The sequence below is a fragment of the Neoarius graeffei genome, chromosome 1, assembly GCF_027579695.1.
Source record: "Neoarius graeffei isolate fNeoGra1 chromosome 1, fNeoGra1.pri, whole genome shotgun sequence".
NCBI classification, from domain to species: Eukaryota; Metazoa; Chordata; class Actinopteri; order Siluriformes; family Ariidae; genus Neoarius; species Neoarius graeffei.
Genome location: NC_083569.1, coordinates 71187149 through 71208119, shown reverse-complemented (window position 1 = coordinate 71208119; position 20971 = coordinate 71187149). Strand labels below are relative to the sequence as shown.

The 20971-nt window shown below is 41.6% G+C and overlaps 2 protein-coding genes across 2 annotated transcripts in view; one reads left to right on the top strand and one right to left on the bottom strand.

Annotated features, from left to right (window-relative positions):
* The window catches only part of hspa12b (heat shock protein 12B), a 34945-nt gene extending 23632 nt beyond the window's left edge, over positions 1–11313 (top strand). Inside the window, exons 9-13 of the mRNA XM_060918847.1 lie at positions 2426–2512; positions 6215–6319; positions 7265–7523; positions 8394–8497; positions 8605–11313. Coding sequence (XP_060774830.1) covers positions 2426–2512; positions 6215–6319; positions 7265–7523; positions 8394–8497; positions 8605–9266 — 1217 coding nt within the window. The 3' untranslated portion in view covers positions 9267–11313. The remainder of the gene's footprint in view (positions 1–2425; positions 2513–6214; positions 6320–7264; positions 7524–8393; positions 8498–8604) is intronic.
* A 183-nt stretch (positions 11314–11496) lies between these two features.
* The window catches only part of cct7 (chaperonin containing TCP1, subunit 7 (eta)), a 33143-nt gene continuing 23668 nt past the window's right edge, over positions 11497–20971 (bottom strand). Inside the window, exons 8-11 of the mRNA XM_060918974.1 lie at positions 19947–20044; positions 16167–16299; positions 15849–16055; positions 11497–12130 (exon numbers count right to left, since the gene is read on the bottom strand). Coding sequence (XP_060774957.1) covers positions 11900–12130; positions 15849–16055; positions 16167–16299; positions 19947–20044 — 669 coding nt within the window. The 3' untranslated portion in view covers positions 11497–11899. The remainder of the gene's footprint in view (positions 12131–15848; positions 16056–16166; positions 16300–19946; positions 20045–20971) is intronic.

The window sequence follows — 20971 nt, the reverse complement described above, 5'->3', positions numbered from 1 at the left end:
ATTTGATGCCCGGGGTGTTTTGTTGATATGGTGCGAGGCTAGACCCACTCGCAGGCAAAAATATTTTTGGCCGCTAGGCGGGTGGGTCTAGTTTACTAGGCTAGTCATTTAGCACATTAGCAATGTATAGAGTGGATTTCTGATTAGTTTAAAGTGATCTTCATTGAAAAGAACAGTGCTTTTCTTTCAAAAATAAGGACATTTCAAAGTGACCCCAAACTTTTGAACGGTAGTGTATATGTGGTTCTTCCCCAAACTGTTACTCCAAACTTTGAAGCAGACACGTCTACAATGTCTTTTTGTGTTATAGTTTAAAAAGTGGGGCAGCACGGTGGTGTAGTGGTTAGCGCTGTCGCCTCACAGCAAGAAGGTCCGGGTTCGAGCCCCGTGGCCGGCGAGGGCCTTTCTGTGTGGAGTTTGCATGTTCTCCCCGTGTCCGCGTGGGTTTCCTCCGGGTGCTCCGGTTTCCCCCACAGTCCAAAGACATGCAGGTTAGGTTAACTGGTGACTCTAAATTGACCGTAGGTGTGAATGTGAGTGTGAATGGTTGTCTGTGTCTATGTGTCAGCCCTGTGATGACCTGGCGACTTGTCCAGGGTGTACCCCGCCTTTCACCCGTAGTCAGCTGGGATAGGCTCCAGCTTGCCTGCGACCCTGTAGAACAGGATAAAGCGGCTACAGATAATGAGATGAGATGAGTTTAAAAAGTTCCCTTCACTTGAACTAAGAAGCCCAAACCAGTTCCATCATGACAGTGCTCCTGTGTACAAAGCAAGATCCTTGAAGACATGGTTTACCAAAGTTGTGTTGGAAGAACTTGAGTGGCTTTTACAGAGCCCTGACTTCGAGCCCACTGAACACCTTTGGGGTGAATTTGAATGCCGACTGCACCCCAAGCCTCCTCACCATCATCGCCTGACCTTACTAAAGCTCTTGTTGTTGAATGAGCACAAATCCCCACAGCCACGCCCCAAAAAAATCTAGTGGAACTCATTCCCAGAAGAGTGGAGGGTATTATAACAACAACAAAGGAGTACTAGATATGGAATGAGACGCTCAACAAGCACTCAGGGGTGATTAGACAGGTGTCCACATACTTTTAGCCATATAGTGTTTGTTCAAGCTCTTCTCTGTCATGGCACCAAATGGTGGAATAAACTTTAACAAAGAGCTGAGTCACAGTCTGTTTTCACTAACCACTTAATGAGCACTATTTAAAACAAAGACAAATACAACAAGTGTTGCCAGGCAAAACAAACCCCACCCGGTAGCGCTTATGATGAATATGAAGGAAGATATCGCGAAAAAACGATTTTGATCTTTTTGGTGACCTTGACCTTGTGTGTGAACATACTTGGCCAATAAACATGGTTCTGATTCTCATTCTCATTCGCACACCGTACTGCTCTCAGCCAGTCAAAACACACCATACTGCTCTCAGCCAATCAGAACACATCTGAATGAATATAAAGGAAGATATCGCGAAAAAACGATTTTGACCTTCTTGGTGACCTTGACTGGATGACCCTCAAAATGTTGGAGGTTCTATTAGAGACCAGTGCCCATCTATTCTGAAAGTTTCATGAAGATTGGTCCAGCCGTTTTCCCGTAATATCGTTAACAAAGAAACAAAGAAACCCCACCGTAAACAATACCTCGCCCCCTAGTGGACTCCATCCCGGGTGAGGTAAAAACCTTCGACTTATACCGTTTTTGTTGCTGTACCTACTCGTACTATCTCCTTTCTGACAGGGTTTAGCTCGAGATCCTTAGACGCTGACCTATGCGTACACGAGGATATGTTTTGACAGACTACAAAGAACTTCTGCGACTCGCTCGGGATAAGGGTATCTGCTGAATGTTGTAAATGTCAACTATTTTACAATGATTTCAGCAAATAACCTCTATGGCTTGCAGCTGCATCATGCAAACTATAGACGCACAGTCGAATCAGATGTAACCTGAAGACGCTGGCTGAAGCGCCACTTAAATGAAGGGTCACAGTTAATATAACCAGCATTAAGTGAGGGAATGCTTTGTTTTACAGCAACAATAAAAACATTCCCCCTGGAATACAGGCACTCATTTGCTTCAGCCAGAATGAGAGTCAGAGATCATTCCTCCTTGAGTAGGTCATCATTAAGCATATACTGTAACTAATGCTGCGACTCACACACCAAACAAATACCATGTAGTCGTGTAAGATAAGCTGAACAATAGAGAAGAGGATGTATTAAAGAAAAAGAGCTCACGTTAATGAAAAACGTGGGCTTTGTTTTTGCTCTGGACCGCCAAATCCCCCCCCCCCCCCTTTTTTTTTTTACTTCTTGTTGTATTGTGGTTTTTGCTAATGAAGGCCATGTGCTGCTGATTAGTAACAACAATTTACAGATTACAGAGTGAAGTGCATGTTTGTATATTACAGCACGTGAACAGCTTCGCAGAGCCAGACACAGCCGAACATTCCTCGTGGAGAGTGGAACTGGGGAGCTGTGGTCTGAGATGCAGACGGGTAAGAAACAGCACATATATACTGTAGGTTGAAGATGAAAAGTGATTTTTAAAAGTCATACAAAGAACGCATCACACAGATAGTTGTAGGATGTGGTACAGTGGCGGAGTGGATATTCTTATCTCATAACTCCAAGATCCCTGGGTCGATCCCGAGCTCAGGTTACTATCTGTGTAGTTTTGCATGATTATGTGGGTTTTCTCGGAGTTGTCCAGTTTCCTCTCACCTTCCAAGTGGATTGCAACACTAAATTACCCCTAGGTGTAAGAGCGTGTGGTGCTTTACGACAGACTGGTGTCCCATCCAGGGTGTATTCCCATCTGCTGCACAGTGTTTCCAGGGTTGGCTCTGTATCCACTGACCAAGATAAAGCAGTCACTGAACTGATGAAAAAAATTTGTTGTACTGTTGTGAATATATTGCTCATGTAATATTTAAATAAAATGCTTGAGCGTTTTATTTCTTTTAATGTTGTTTTTTTTCTGGATTCACCTTTATGAAACAACACAAAAGTACAAATGGAAATTTATCATTTAATCTTTTATTTTTTTATAATCTAAGGTCGTTACAGTGGTGCTTGAAAGTTTGTGAACCCTTTAGAATTTTCTATATTTCTGCATAAATATGACCTAAAACATCATCAGATTTTCACACAAGTCCTGAAAGTAGATAAAGAGAACCCAGTTAAACAAATGAGACAAAAATATTATACTTGGTCATTTATTTATTGAGAAAAATTATCCAATATTACATATCTGTGAGTGGCAAAAGTATGTGAACCTTTGCTTTCAGTATCTGGTGTGACCCCCTTGTGCAGCAATAACTGCAACTAAACGTTTCCGGTAACTGTTGATCAGTCCTGCACACCGGCTTGGAGGAATTTTAGCCCATTCCTCCGTACAGAACAGCTTCAACTCTGGGATGTTGGTGGGTTTCCTCACATGAACTGCTCGCTTCAGATCCTTCCACAACATTTCGATTGGATTAAGGTCAGGACTTTGACTTGGCCATTCCAAAACATTAACTTTATTCTTCTTTATTCTTTGGTAGAACGACTTGTGTGCTTAGGGTCGTTGTCTTGCTGCATGACCCACCTTCTCTTGAGATTCGGTTCATGGACAGATGTCCTGACATTTTCCTTTAGAATTCACTGGTATAATTCAGAATTCATTGTTCCATCAATAATGGCAAGCCGTCCTGGCCCAGATGCAGCAAAACAGGCCCAAACCATGATACTACCACCACCATGTTTCACAGATTGGATAGGGCTCTAATACTGGAATGCAGTGTTTTCCTTTCTCCAAACATAACGCTTCTCATTTAAACCAAAAAGTTATATTTTTGTCTCATCCATCCACAAAACATTTTTCCAATAGCCTTCTGGCTTGTCCACGTGATCTTTAGCAAACTGCAGACGAGCAGCAATGTTCTTTTTGGAGAGCAGTGGCTTTTTCCTTACAACCCTGCCATGCACACCATTGTTGTTCAGTGTTCTCCTGATGGTGGACTCATGAACATTAACATTAGCCAATGTGAGAGAGGCCTTCAGTTGCTTAGAAGTTACCCTGGGGTCCTTTGTGACCTCGCCGACTATTACACGCCTTGCTCTTGGAGTGATCTTTGTTGGTCGACCACTCCTGGGGAGGGTAACAATGGTCTTGAATTTCCTCCATTTGTACACAATCTGTCTGACTGTGGATTGGTGGAGTCCAAACTCTTTAGAGATGGTTTTGTAACCTTTTCCAGCCTGATGAGCATCAACAACACTTTTTCTCTGAGGTCCTCAGAAATCTCCTTTGTTCGTGCCATGATACACTTCCACAAACATGTGTTGTGAAGATCAGACTTTGATCGATCCCTGTTCTTTAAATAAAACAGGGTGCCCACTCACACCTGATTGTCATCCCATTGATTGAAAACACCTGACTCTAATTTCACCTTCAAATTAACTGCTAATCCTAGAGGTTCACATACTTTTGCCACTCACAGATATGCAATATTGGATTATTTTCCTCAATAAATAAATGAGCAAGTATAATATTTTTGTCTCATTTGTTTAACTGGGTTCTCTTTATCTACTTTCAGGACTTGTGTGAAAATCTGATGATGTTTTAGGTCATATTTATGCAGAAATATAGAAAATTCTAAAGGGTTCACAAACTTTCAAGCACCACTGTAAATCAATGTCCTCACACATCCACATTACCAAGTACCAGTTAAAAAGATGAGCCGCCTAAAGGATGGATATGTTATGACAGAGATTTGCAGCAGTTAAGAGAGGCTTATAGATGGAATGGATCGTTTAATAAAAAAGCCAGTGAGCAGAACTGTAACCAGACATGTTTAACACTGATACAACCAACATAACAGCACGGTGGTGTAGTGGTTAGCGCTGTCGCCTCAGAGCAAGAAGGTTCTGGGTTCAAGCCCAGCGGCCGGCGAGGGCCTTTCTGTGTGGAGTTTGCATGTACTGCCTGTGTCTGCGTGGGTTTCCTCCGGGTGCTCCGGTTTCCCCCACAGTCCAAAGACATGCGGTTAGGTTAATATGGGACGGCCTTGGGCTGAGGTGCCCTTGAGCGAGGCACCGAACTCCCAACTGCTCCCCGGGCGCTGTTAGCATGGCTGCCCACTGCTCTGGGTGTGTTTTCACTGCTTCAGATGGGTTAAATGCAGAGAGGAAATTTCACAAGTGTGTGATGAATAAAGTTGTGCTTTCTTTCTTTTCTTTCATAAATCAGACTGGCCAACCATGACTATTCCAACATATAAAACCAGCCAAAACAAAACCCACACAAACACACACCAGAGTACATGGCTTTTCATTTCCTGAGAAAGGCATAATATCCTGATGGTGCACAATATCAATCTATCACGCAAGGGACACAAAAAGCCAATCGCTTTTTCCACACTTCCTGTACCTGATGTTTAATACAATTTAATCAGTGAATAACTGGGACAGAGAAGCAATCCTTCTTGTTTTGGATCTCTACAATTGCATATTTTTTTTCCTGCTGTAATTCCAAACCCACATTTCAACGTACCAGTAATCACATGTATGTTATTTCTGGCTGTGGCTGCTGTAACACCATGAAGGTGCTTTGTGGGGGTGTGTGTGTTTTAAAGCGTGCTATTCCTTGCCAGGCAAGCTCAGGAGGTCCAGGTCAAAATAATCAGTTCTTCAGGTCCAGATGTTTCCTGCCAAGAGAGAGGAGAGGAGGAGCAAACGAGAAAGAGAGACAGAGAAATACGGAATATGCGCCAACTCCTTACACAAAACTTAAAAATATATTTAACCTCGTTAGTGATGACTTTGGTTGGGAAGTTGGGTGAACATTAGACATTGTCGACTGCTGTGTCCAAGACACCCCCAGAGTCAGAGGGATGTGGGTGGTCCCCTTGGGAATGAAGGCCTCTAAAATGAAGCAGCATTTATATGTTCGTGAACTTATTTCAAAGTCAAGGAAACTTTAAGGAAATTGATTCAAACAAATCAGAAGCAACATGCTCGGTTTCTTCTTTCCATGCTTTATACCCTCACCCTCTGATGCTCTCGTGCTGTGTTCCTCTTCCCATTAGTGCCATTAAAATCGAACCCCTTTTACAGATATGCTTAACCTAACCTTAAACTAAATGCATTTTCAGTGCAAAATAAAACTTTACTACAGAGGAATGACCCTTTACAAACTGCACGTGTTGATGTAGGTGATAAGTACATAGTGGCGGACTGTGGAGGAGGGACGGTGGATCTCACAGTACATCAGATTGAACAGCCTCAGGGAACACTGAAAGAGCTGTACAAAGCATCAGGTGAGTGCAGAACTGCAAGATATGGCCATATGCTTATTATTATTATTATTATTGAGAGGCATTACATCACACCGCAGTTTTCTGAGTATATTATAAATAACGGCAGTTCACAGCATGTTTAAGAATAAGCTGTGCCAGTAAAAACCTGTAACGAGTGACTGATTACATGTTGTACTTTATAACTATGTACAGTAATCTAAAAAAAGAAACAGAATCTAGTCTCCCCCAAGATGGTTTAAAAATACAGGACGACTGATTTGTTCATGTATCTGTTCCAACTAAACTCTTAGATCTCTGGCGGAAAAACAACAACAACAAAAAAACCTTACCACCTGTTTGATCTAATCTCTATTTACTGTTATTACCATAGAAAAAAATGTGACATTTCTCTGAACTTAGAAAAGAACAGAGAAATGCTTACTCAAAGCTCACTTATAATGGATGTCGAAGGGCAGCTGCTGAATTCCATAAACATTTAAAATCTGCTATATATTGTAATCTATACAGTAACTATATATTATAAACTAATAAACAGTTTTCGGCTGAAACGTCATACTGAACAATGGTGCAACACAGTAAAACGCTCTTTGGTTAGTTACACCTTCCTTAAGGTTTTGCGGATCCATGAACCACCAGAAGAAAAACAAATCCTTGGAAACACAACCACAAATATTTCCCCACTGAAATGCTGTAGTATTCTCATCTCCTAAAAGATGAACTATACAAATTTAGAGTTTAATTTGAAAATGTCCTTGATCCACATTTTTTTTTCTTTTTTGCATGACTGTTTATTGACCTGACAACTGGTTTGAGCGAACAGGTTTTTGCAATTTACATATGATATTCACGATAGCCCCAACCCTATGAACCAGTGTACGATTTCCATTTTCCTTCCTTTCCTTTAAGAAGTTTAATAAGCACGCGACTCCATTCTGTATTTTTCAGGAGGTCCTTATGGCGCAGTAGGTGTAGACCTGGCTTTCGAGGCCATGCTGTGTCAGATATTTGGGACAGACTTCATTGAAACGTTTAAAGCCAAACGTCCAGCTGCCTGGGTGGATCTGACCATCGCCTTCGAGGCCCGCAAACGCACAGCAGCCCCAAGCAGAACAAGTTCACTCAACATCTCACTGCCCTTCTCATTCATCGACTTCTACAAGAGACACTGCGGCCAGAGCGTGGAGACAGCGCTACGGAAGAGCAAGTACGGCCGTTCTCACTGGTCAAGCAGTAGGCAAAACTAGAAAAAAGTAAACATGCATCTTGAACCATGGATGCGGATTTAATAGAATTAAAGGTGCAGTATGTACTTCATGAGCAGTTGTAATGTAATTTATTTCTGTATAGTTGTGAAAATGTGTTGATTGTAAAGAACTGGATAAAAATCAGTTGCCTGATTAAGATATGCTAATAATAACTAATTATTCTATCCACATTCACTGGATATGAGCAATCAGGCGCTCTGATTGGCTACTCTACTCGTACTACTAGGCTATCAGCTCATATACCATGAGTAGAGAAAAACAAAATGGCGGAACGTGTTGCTCAACCAACCAAGGACGAAACTACTTGAAAACAAATCCACCAAAAAAAAACAAAAAAAAAAAAGGTCACAAAATATGTAATAAGTTTTTATTTTTCAAGAATTATTATAGCATTTCACAAATTGCTACCGTCATTTCACCAGTTTGTTTACATTCTAAGCGGAAAGGATTTTGTCGCATAAAGTTTTTATTTATCGAATTTGCAAACAAAATAAAGTTCCATTTCTCAAAATCCAGTGAATGTGGATGGAATCAAAGTTATTCTGCTCAATCTAGTCATACACGACTTGTAGCCAACTCGGTGCTATGCGCCTCATCGGCTATCAGCTCATATACGACTCGATTTCATGGAATAACTGTTAAATGTATTATTACAGTGCGCCTACATAAACGATACGGTAATAGAAAATGCTGTTATTGTTTTGAAACCTCAATAAAACAAGACTGGACATGAGGTTCTCAACACAGCTTATCAAAATGCACATTTTCATGTTCCAGTGTCAGATCATCCATTTTGATGTCTCTTACAGTATAAATATAGTGAAATGGTCTTCTCAAGGGATGCTAAGGCTCACAGCAGAGGCTACAAATGAGCTTTTCCAACCTACCATCAGCAAGATCATCAAGCACATTGGTAAGACATACACTACTACTCCTCACACACTTTGAAGAAGAGAAGGAAAAAAAAAACCTGAAACACCGCTGAGTAAACTCCTTTTTTTTGCCCCCCTTCTCTAATAGAGGACTTGATGGAGAAGGAAGAAGTAAAGAATGTGCGCTTCCTATTCTTGGTGGGTGGTTTTGCTGAATCTCCTATGCTCCAGCGTGCAGTCCAGAATGCACTGGGGCAGCGCTGCCGCATCATCATCCCTCAGGATGTAGGTCTTACTATCCTGAAGGGGGCAGTGCTGTTTGGCTTAGACCCCACAGTGGTTCGAGTCCGTCGGTGCCCATTAACATACGGCGTTGGTGTCCTAAACCGTTTTGTTGAAGGTCGTCATCCACACGAGAAGCTTCTCATCAAAGATGGCCGGCAGTGGTGCACAGACATCCTTGATCGCTTCGTTTGCACTGACCAATCAGTGGCCTTGGGTGAGGTGGTTAGGCGGAGCTACACCCCAGCCAGAGTGGGCCAAAGGAAGATTATAATAAATATTTACTGCTGCAGCAGTGATGATGTGGTGTACATTACAGATGCTGGAGTTAGGAAGTGTGGCACCATAACTCTGGACCTGCCCGAGCCAGAGGAAGGTGCCATCAACAGCAGCACAAACGGAGCAGTGCTTGAGCGCAGGGAGATACGAGCCACAATGCAGTTTGGAGACACAGAAATTAAAGTGACAGCTATTGACATGGCCACAGGGAGACAGGTCAGGGCTTCTATTGACTTCCTGTCTAACTAACCGAATTACCTACGCGTCGAGGAAAAGACAGACATTCAGAATCCATCCATCAGGGGTCCTGAAAGAGTTTGGCACATTTGCTCAGTTTATCAAAGCTGTTTCATTATAAGAAACCACTTAACTTTATTTTTTTAAGCTGTTACTATTGCTCAGAATTATTACCAAGTAGTCATGTGTTTTTATGATCGAAACTTGTGTAAGTACAGTTAGGTCCATATATATTTGGACACTGACACAAATTTTGTTTTTTTACCTGTTTACTGAAACATATTCAAGTTATAGTTATATAATGGACATGGACATAAAGTCCAGACTTTCAGCTTTCATTTGAGGGTATCCACATTAAAATTGGATGAAGGGTTTAGGAGTTTCAGCTCCTTAACATGTGCCACCCTGTTTTTCAAGGGACCAAAAGTAATTGGACAATTGACTCATGGGCAGGTGTGGGAAATTCCTTCGTTACGTCATTCTCAATTAAGCAGATAAAAGGCCTGGAGTTGATTTGAGGTGTGGTGCTTGCATATGGAAGATTTTGCTGTGAAGAAAACATGCAGTCAAAGGAGCTCTCCATGCAGGTGAAACAAGCCATCCTTAAGCTGCAAAAACAGAAAAAACCCATCTGAGAAATTGCTACAATATTAGGAGTGGCAAAATCTACAGTTTGGTACATCCTGAGAAAGAAAGAAAGCACTGGTGAACTCATCAATGCAAAAAGACCTGGACGCCCACAGAAGACAACAGTGGTGGATGATCGCAGAATAATTTCCATGGTGAAGAGAAACCCCTTCACAACAGCCAACCAAGTGAACAACACTCTCCAGGAGGTAGGCGTATCAATATCCAAATCTACCATAAAGAGAAGACTGCATGAAAGTAAATACAGAGGGTTCACTGCACGGTGCAAGCCACTCATAAGCCTCAAGAATAAAAAGGCTAGATTGGACTTTGCTAAAAAACATCTAAAAAAGCCAGCACAGTTCTGGAAGAACATTCTTTGGACAGATGAAACCAAGATCAACCTCTACCAGAATGATGGAAAGAAAAAAGTATGGTGAAGGTGTGGTACAGCTCATGATCCAAAGCATACCACATCATCTGTAAAACACAGTGGAGACAGTGTGATGGCTTGGGCATGCATGGCTGCCAGTGGCACTGGGTCACTAGTGTTTATTGATGATGTGACACAGGACAGAAGCAGCCGGATGAATTCTGAGGTATTCAGAGACACACTGTGTGCTCAAATCCAGCCAAACCTATTGGTCGGCGTGTCATAATACAGACGGACAATGACCCAAAACATAAAGCCAAAGCAACCCAGGAGTTTATTAAAGCAAAGAAGTGGAATATTCTTGAATGGCCAAGTCAGTCACCTGATCTCAACCCAATTGAGCATGCATTTCACTTGTTAAAGACTAAACTTCAGACAGAAAGGCCCACAAACAAACAGCAACTGAAAACCGGTGCAGTAAAGGCCTGGCAGAGCATTAAAAAGGAGGAAACACAGGGTCTGGTGATGTCCATGAGTTCAAGACTTCAGGCAGTCATTGCCAACAAAGGGTTTTCAGCCAAGTATTAGAAATGAACATTTTATTTACAATTATTTAATTTGTCCAATTACTTTTGAGCCCCTGAAATGAAGGGATTGTGTTTAAAAAATGCTTTAGTTCCTCACATTTGTATGCAATCATTTTGTTCAACCCACTGAATTAAAGCTGAAAGTCTGAACTTCAACTGCATCTGAATTGTTTTGTTCAAAATTCATTGTGGTAATGTACAGAACCAAAATTAGAAAAATGTTGTCTCTGTCCAAATATTTATGGACCTAACTGTAGATGTCTCTCTCTCTCTCCCCCCCCCCACCACTTTTTAACCAACAATGCCACCTAGTGGCTTGGGGATAAACTGGGCATCTCATGGACTGAAAAGCTTGAATACTGGATCATAAGGACTTCAGAGGAATCACACAATGTGCACAAAGGTGTTTTTTTTTTAGCTATACATTAACTTTGAAGATGTATCTAATACATATTATGAACACAAAACCTAATCTAGATTTCATCTTTGGTAGAAACAGTCCATAGGAGTTGCCCTAACCACTATGTTAAAGTTCAGTACTCTGCATGCAAACACAGTATATAAGAAGAAAAGTGAGAATATGGCAGCAAAAATGCTGAGAAACCTTCTTGGAGCATCAGCATTTAAATAAAGAAATAAACAACAAGACAGCAGATGAAATGTGAAAGTATGGATTTTAATGGTCCAATAAATAGTTCCACCGAATGACATGGGAACATCCTGCAGTCTGGCTCAACTTCCAACATCAGTGCTTTTACAATTTCATAAGCCAGAAAGTCCTTGTGTGAGCAGACTATCACAAAACAAGCAGCCAAAATTCCATTTTACTTACAAACCCATATACATACGCATTAGTGATACATTTAGCAATCTGTACTTTTTATGTTCTCCACAGCCACCAGGCAACACACCTAATAAATGTTGTCGGCATTCAGAAACAGGTTAGTAAATAAAACGGGACCAAAACTGCATCCTTTTGATCTAACAGTCCTGAGGCTACACATATAAAGAGCTGCTGTACCCAAGGTTTGGTGCATGTGTATGTATACATGTGCATTCTAGTGGGCATGGGGCCTACCACGACCCCTGCCTCTACCACCAGGTGCTGGAGGGGCGTTGACACTACTGCGGGGGTTTTTGATGGTCTCGTCCACAGAGAGGATGAGGCAGGCGGCCTCGGAGGCGGCGGTTAGAGCATTGATGCGCACGACGGCCGGCTCCCACACGCACGCCTGGAAATTATCAGCAATATCCTCACTGTTCACGTCCACGCCGTACCACATTCCACCCTGACAGACAAACAATTTGTGAATGCATTAATACTCCATACATTTAAAAAAAAAAGGATACCCTATGGGTATTGCTTATAAATAAAACTGTTTTCCAATACCATGTCCATACAGTAAATATAGCATATATACATGTTACACTCGCCTCATCTCTTGCAAGCATCACCAAGCTGTGAGCAGCATCAGGGCTTGTAGTATTTTGGTTACTGTGGCAGTGGGGGCGTGGTCAAGCGTCGGTCTGTGACCGGAGGGCGGAGTCAGGGAAGGTAGGTGGCAGAATCACTGCACCTGAGGTTAATTAATATGTGTGTGTGTGTCTTCCCCAGTGACCGCGCCCTATTTAAGGAGAGAGAGCGAGAGCAGAGGGGGCTCTCTCCCCAACCAGACGACTGATGTGTGTGCGTGTCTGGGAGAGTGGTGTAACTAGGGATGGCGAAAACTAAAAAAAATCTTGACCGACCACCGAGCCTCATTAGCTGGTTAAAGTCGGTTAACCGATGAGTTTAAACAGGGATGCAAACGGCGCGCCTTTTGGCGGATGCCGCCTTTTTCACGGCTGAATCGTGCAGATCCGATTTTTTTTTTGGGGGGGGGGGGGGGGGGGGGGGGGGCGCGTTGGAGTGTCTGAATAATTTCAACGGCATTTGCTTATTTAGTAATTTTAATACAGAATTTACTCAGATGTAAATTATTCAGACACTCCAACGCCCCCCCCTAAAAAAAAAAAAAATCGGATCTGCACGATTCAGCTGTGAAAAAGTAGGCATCTGCTCCTTTAGTTTGTGTGGAGAGATCTGATCTGCAATAACATGCATTGTTGGCTACAGACCGAAACATACTTTCAGAATGCACTGGCCAAGGCAGGACTAAACTCCATGTGCCTTCTAATAATAATTTAAAAAACAGAACAGTAATTTGTAAGCTAAAAAGCCTGTGTCTACACTTTTCTCTCGCCGAGTGGCAGCTGTCTTCAACTGCGGCGGGAGGGCGGGACATGACTGAATGGGTGTTTCTGATTTGTCAGCTGTCGTCCTTACACCGCATGGCATGCCCCAAGCGTTTACAACACAGAATTCCAGGTTCTCCGCTCTAAAACCATTGATTTTTTTTTTTTTTAAACTGACAACCAAAAAAAAAAATTAACCGGTTGACGTTGATTCGGTCAACCACCGGTCAAACGGTCATCGGTTAACATCCCTAGGTGTAACACTGAAAAGTGGAACAATAAAAAGAGTTTTGTGAACTCAGTGCTGGCCTGCCGTCCTTCTGTGCTCATTCCCAGGTTTCGGCACCACTGTGACAGTTCGTATGGGTGGGTGGAGCACAGAAGGACGGCAGGCCAGCACTGAGTTCACAAAACTCTTTTTATTGTTACACTTTTCAGCGTTACACCACTCTCCCAGACACTCAGACACACGCACACATCAGTCGTCTGGTTGGGGAGAGAGCCCCCTCTGCTCTCGCTCTCTCTCTCCTCAAATAGGGCGCGGTCACTGGGGAAGACACACACACACACACACATTAACCTCAGGTGCAGTGATTCTGCCACTTACCTTCCCTGACTCCGCCCTCCGGTCACAGACCGCCGCTTGACCACGCCCCCACTGCCACAGTTACCAATTTTGTTTACTGCGTTTTGTTCAAAATACAGTGCTGTGAACTATATTTTCAAAAAATAGTGAGAAAGCACTTGTTCATGAATTGCCTTAGAAACATTATTTAGTACTAATGAGCACATTTTGTTTCACAAGTGCAGTGTAAAGCTTCTAAAATAAAAAATAAAATTAAAGCGAATAGCAGAAGTTTGATATCGGCTTCTCAATATATCAGCCAAAAAGCTTTATTATATTTAAAAAAAACCCAAAAAACCCTTTCATTCGACCTTTCAGAAGCCCCAAACAAAAGCTGTGATAATCAAAAGGTAAACTTTCTTAAAATAAACACCACTGACTTGATATTGAATCGGTAGCCTTGGCGAACCATGAGGTGAATTTCGTTTAGGGTTGTTTTACAATCAGGGTACAAAGTTTGTGTCACAGGGGTCCAAAATTCAAATTGATTCAAACTGGTTCTTGTACCAGTTTTTAAGTGAAGGACAAGTTAAAGAACAGATTTCAGGTAATTTTTTGACGTGTGTGTATGGTAGTTTTGTGTAATCTGCTATAAGATGGGAGAAACAAATGAAGTGATTCTCGGAGAGGACTTTTTTTTGACAATTCAGAATCCACTACTTCCATAGTGCTTTTAAATACAAGGCTGTAAGCTTTGTGTTAGTTGTCTCTAATATTTATGTCCCAATATCTTGACCACATTTTAGGATGAAAATAATCATTTTAGATATGTTATTTTATATTGAAAAATGAGCTGTCTCGGAGAGGACTTTTTTGGACACAATTACATACTAATTTGATCAAAATAGTCTGAAAACTTACTGGCATTCAACATTAAAACTTAACTATGTTTCCAATGATATGGAACCAAATATGTGTTTTATGGTATAAAGAATGATGTAAGTGCATCCCTTTTGGAGCTACCTGTGGTCAAAAAAGCACTTTTTCTAAATGACACGAGTAATTTTGCTAAATATGACCTATATTGCCATACATTCACCAAAAATAACGTTATCACCAAATTTTTTTTTGCATGGTAAATAGAGCGATCACAGGGCTACAATAAACAACCGAGTTTATTTAGTCAAGCCTTTTGATATTGAAGATAATAAGTGTTAAATGTGATTTTTAGCTTGCGGACCCTGACTGTAAAACAACCCTTTATCTTTTTATCTGCCGATTATCTTCTAATACTACAAAGTTATAACAAGGTTTCGTTTCTGGTTCTGATTGGTTCCAAAGTTTATCAAGAAGTAGAACGGGTAATCGAACTTGATCAGGATAAGTGCTGATTGGTTACCAAGTTTCGCTATTGTTACAACATGAGGACAAAGTGGCTTCACCACTTGTTCTTGTGTAGCTTTGATAATGCGAGATCAGCTGTTCATATCGCGAGATCACGATTCGCCGGTCTGGTGATTGTAATGCTTACGCGTACACGCAGTGCGCCATTCTTACACTCATTCTTACAACACGATGACAAAAATCTAATCAATCAACGTCACTGCTGTGCTGAGGATGAGCCGCCACAGAAAAGTGAGGATGGTGTTTCTATGTCAGACAAGTGAAGAGCGTTCTGATAAAATTCATACCAACAGCTGGGATGGTAAAATGAACAGTGGCTGTAGCTACAGTGTAGATTCTGCACATACAGAACCATGTACACTACCGTTCAAAAGTTTGGGGTCACCCAGACAATTTTGTGTTTTCCATGAAAAGTCACACTTTTATTTACCACCATAAGTTGTAAAATGAATAGAGAATATAGTCAAGACAATTTTCTGGCCATTTTGAGCATTTAATCGACCCCACAAATGTCATGCTCCAGAAACTCAATCTGCTCAAAGGAAGGTCAGTTTTATAGCTTCTCTAAAGAGCTCAACTGTTTTCAGCTGTGCTAACATGATTGTACAAGGGTTTTCTAATCATCCATTAGCCTTCTGAGGCAATGAGCAAACACATTGTACCATTAGAAAGTAACCCATTCTATTTACAAACATTTATAGAAAAAAAGGTGTCTTATCAGTAGCTTTCAGTTTCAGTCAGTCTAATCCTCACACACTGGTCGTGTGTGATAGCAGTGGGCATAACCGTATCAGTATTCTTACCTGTGCGTGTCTGGCCCGGAGCTTGTTGAGGATATTAGTTGCATCAAAGCCAGCGTTGTCGCACAGCTGTCTGGGAATGACCTCCAGTGCTTTTGCGTAGGCGCCTATCAGCAGCTGCTGCTTGCCTGGGATGGTCCTGGAATAGTCCCTCAAATATTTGGACAACTCCATCTCTATAGCACCACCTCCAGCCACAATGGAGTCATTCTGTAGCCAAGAGATTACAAACTGGGGCTGAGCAGGCAGGTTTTACTTGGACATCAATTCAACAAGAAACAAAAACGCATTTCACAAGCTGTGTAATGACTGATAACGCACCTTGATGGCTCTGCGTACGATCATAATGGCGTCATGCAGTGACCGCTCAGTTTCCTCCATAAACTGCTCAGCTCCACCCCTCAGGATGATGGTGCATGTCTTGGCCTTAGGACAGCCTTTGAAGAAGTTGTACCTAGAAAAGCAGGTATTGTCTGTATACTGTAATTCAGGGCTGAATGATATGGACAACATTTCATATCTCGATATTCATGCCAGATATCTCGATATCGATACGATATGACTACGGGTTCGGTGAAAACCAAGCATTTTTCAGAAAAATAAAAACATCATAAAACGTGGAAAGTGCAGTTTTATTTTTAAGAACTCGCTGCCAGTCATCAACATTAACATAAATTACGAATAAATAATTTATGTTAATGTTGATCAAAAGATTTTGGAGGTATTTTGGATTCAAAAAAGATCACAAATCAAACATTTTACTGCAGCTCTGCTTTAACAATAAATAACAAATGCAGCAGCTGGTGGAACATTGAAAGTGCAACATCTTATATTCTTCAAAAGATCACATAACTGTATGCAGAAAATGCATTTATATGCATTATGACTACGTTCAGACTGCACCCTGAAACGACCCATATCCGATTTTTTTGCCCATATGCGACCTGTATCCGATTTGTTATTGACAATCTGAATGACACAGATCCGATTTTTTTCACATGCGACCCAGGCCGCTTGGATATGTGGTCCTAATTCCGATGCATATCCGATATTTTCACATGCGACTGCAGTCTGACCGGACACGTCATCAACAAGAGACAAACGTCACTATTCTGCGTTGGCTAATCCCGCCTCTTTGGTGGAAAACAACATTTGTACAGTGTTCAGAATTTAAATAGACTTTTATAGAACTGATCAAGCTAATGGTGGATTTGGTAGGGACCTGGATGTTGATCTGTTAGTCTGATTAAATAAAACAGTTTCTATAACTGATTTATAACTTAAACCATCCTGTATTACAAGATTATAAGATTGTTCTGGAAATTTCCAGTAATTTGACACCTTCGGTCTCATTAGTCTGCTGCCCACATTAATCAGGTTATTGTGTGAGTTCCGCCACCGCCACCAAAACCACATCGCCAGGTCTCGCCTCATCTCCATGCTTTACTTGCAAACTTGAAGAGTGCGCTTTTTTTTTGTTTACGTATTACGTAGATGTGCTTATTACGTGTCAATTTGCGCATGCGGGACACTTTTGGGTCGTTTTCCGTTCATATTGGAGATCGCATACAAGTCTCATATAATTGGTAATGTGAACGGCCTAACAAAAAAATCGGATTTCACAACAAATCGGCTATGGGTCGTTTCAGGTAGTGTATAACTCATTATAGAGTTTCGGAATGGGCACTTGATTAAAATGTGTTCGGGATGGTATTTTATAACGCTTGTCCAGCATCCGAACCATTTTTTAAAGCCCTCTTTCGAGACTGTGTACACAGGTACCCAGAGATGCCAACCTTTTGTGAAATCAATGTGTAGTGACACATGCATACGAGTGGAGTGCCTGCAGGGCACGTAGCACGTAGCGAAAATTTTGGAAATTGGTGCTTTTTTAGGGCCATTCTGAGTGAATACAGGTGACTAAAATGAACTGGGACATGTTGGTTTTGGGGGGAGAAAATTGTTGATTTTTTTTTTTTTTCAATTATCTGAAAAATAAAACCAAACCACAATCACTCATGATTTTCTCATGAGTGATACTCATAACTCACCACATTCACACAAAGTAAAGACTTCTCTGGTAATTTGTATACAATCAACTTTCAAACAGTGAATATTATTTTCTTAACTCATCTCATTATCTCTAGCCGCTTTATCCTGTCCTACAGGGTCGCAGGCAAGCTGGAGCCTATCCCAGCTGACTACGGGCGAAAGGCGGGGTACACCCTGGACAAGTCGCCAGGTCATCACAGGGCTGACACATAGACACAGACAACCATTCACACTCACATTCACACCTACGGTCAATTTAGAGTCACCAGTTAACCTAACCTGCATGTCTTTGGACTGTGGGGGAAACCGGAGCACCCGGAGGAAACCCACGCGGACACGGGGAGAACATGCAAACTCCGCACAGAAAGGCCCTCGCCGGCCACAGGGCTCGAACCCGGACCATCTTGCTGTGAGGCGACAGCGCTAACCGCTACACCACCGTGCCGCCTATTTTCTTAACTTTACTACACAAATGCAGATTACATACCATCAATATTTATAGAGAACATACTGGAACACTCAATTAGCAAATACTCACATAGTTTACTAAACAAATGCAGATTACAAGCCATCAGTGTTTATAGAGAATATGCTGGAACACTCAATTAGCAATACTCAAATAGCTGTACTGGAACATGTCTATTTCCTTTTTATTCCCATGATTAATGTCAAGTCACTTTGATTACTTTTAATTTTTATCAACTTCCTTTCACTTTTAATCTCATCAATATCAAGTCAGATTACTTATTCAGTTCTGATTGATTTACTTCAGAAGATGACTGTTTCAGTTCCAACAGTTTTTCTTTAGTAGCATGTTTGTGAGGTTACAACACCCCGACAGCCCCTCAATACCTAGTGACATGGGCTGCTCAACATTCCATCGCGGCATCGATAATTAATTCGCGCATGCACAGAACGCTTGTCAACAAAGATGGCGGCGCCCATCGAAGCAAACTTTGACCATAAATACAGTCAAAATATTGAATTATCAAGCGATAATTGGCCTCAAATGTACCGAACACCGGCAAAATATCGTGAACCCTTATAGATTCACGCGTTTCGAACCGCATCCATGCTAAAATCGTATGAATCCCATATAAACTGAATAAACGGTCGTAGCCTCGTAGTGCTACTATCAAAAACGTAGTGACTACGCACAAATCATAGTGATTGGCATCTCTGGGTACCATGTCTTTTGCAATGTGGTATGTTCTAGCGTCTGTAATTTTTTTATGTCTGGTGGACGTCGACTCGTACGGTGTAACGCTACTGAACGCATCAGCAATCAAACTTTGCTTTGGCTTATTTTGGGATGACAGAAGTCCCCGGTGTTTCTCTCATTGTCATACACTCTTCGTGCAGCACGCGATGGTGTTGTTTCAGGTGGTGAAACATGTTTGTTGTGCTACCTTACTTCGTCGCAATTTTTGCTAAGCACGACTTGCACAACACCTCACTCTGGTTAACATCGTCCTTTTTGAATCCAAAATACCTCCAAATAATGGAGGATGATTTATGTTTTGGCACCAAATCAGATCCTGCACCGCCACCGGCCGCATTATCTTCCGCACTCATTTTCTTTCTTTTTATTTTCCCCGCTGTGTCTGTAGTGCGTGTGTGCGTCAGTCTCCGTCTCCCTCGTCCCGCCCTCATATGTTTGTCATTGGTTGGCTTCAGCTGTCGATCCACTGCAAGCATGAAATAAGGTTTGTGGTTGGCTGGCCTTAGAATGGCTGCATTCAAGGGCAATCGTAAAAACAATGTTTGTTGTGACTGCCAGAGCTGGACATGCAGGGCGAGCACGGTGAGGGGAAATCTATATCGTCTATATCGTTGCTTTTTCGATATTAATATTTTGAATGTTCATATCTAGATATAGATACGATAACGATATATCGTTCAGCCCTACTGCAATTTTAGCTCACAGTTACATAAAACACAGCAAGCACGGAAATTTCTCTTAATGGTCATTTATAATGGTCACGCATGGTCCTGTCCACATGATTAATAATAAGTACCCATCAGGGAGTGTGACTGAACCATCTTTACCTCTCTCCTCCAACTTGCACCTCCTCAAAGAGCTCGCAGCGACCCAGTACATCATCAGAGAGGGAGCCAACACTTGTCTGGATGGAGCCCCCACAGGCCTGGAGGAGAAACCATGGTCACTCAGCTTTCTCAAGTCACTCAGGATGCACATTAATAGCCAACAAAATGCATATATTAACACAAATTTATTTTTTTCACAGTCCAATTTCCATCAAATCCTGTGCTCTGATTGGCTGGTGAACAGGTCCGTAGCCTACAGTACGGACCCCGGTTACGGACCTCTGGCGACTCGCTCGTTCACAAACATAGTAGCATTTTTTTGTCAACATTTATCGTTTTTAAAATAAGATTTATTTATAAGATTATCAAAAATCTTATAAATTTTTGCCAGCATTTCTCAGGAGAATAGCATTAATTTTACAGCATGGATAGCGATAACGACAGTGTTCACAGCGAAAGCGAGTTTTACTACCCTGAGGAAAAAGAAATAAAATAAAGCATTTCAGGAGAAAGCTAAAAACCTCTAACTGTTGCTAACGCCGAGCAAAAACATGGCTGAATCCTGAATGACTCCTATTTGTATAAATAGGGGACGACATAGGCAGCAAAATGTAGTTTTTTTTCCCGCCATGGAAGTGCACTTGTATACCGAGGAGGAAGCCATTTGCATTACAGCCGTGAATGAGGATTCAAAATGGCGGCTCGGCTCGGTTTTCCCTTTCGGGCGCTCTCGTTTTCTGTTAGAATTTGGTAAAGAAAAAAATAAATATATTATTTACCAGCTTAAGGTCGGTCCGTATGGTGAAATACCGTGACCTCGGCCTTGAATACTGATCTCGGCCCAGAGGGCCTCGCTCAGTACTTTCAAGACCTCGGTCACGGTATTTCACCATACGGACCTCCCAGCTGGGAAATAACATATACACACACATACATACATTATATATATATATATATATATATATATATATATATATATATATATAAAATATTATATTTATTTATATATATTTATTATATATTTA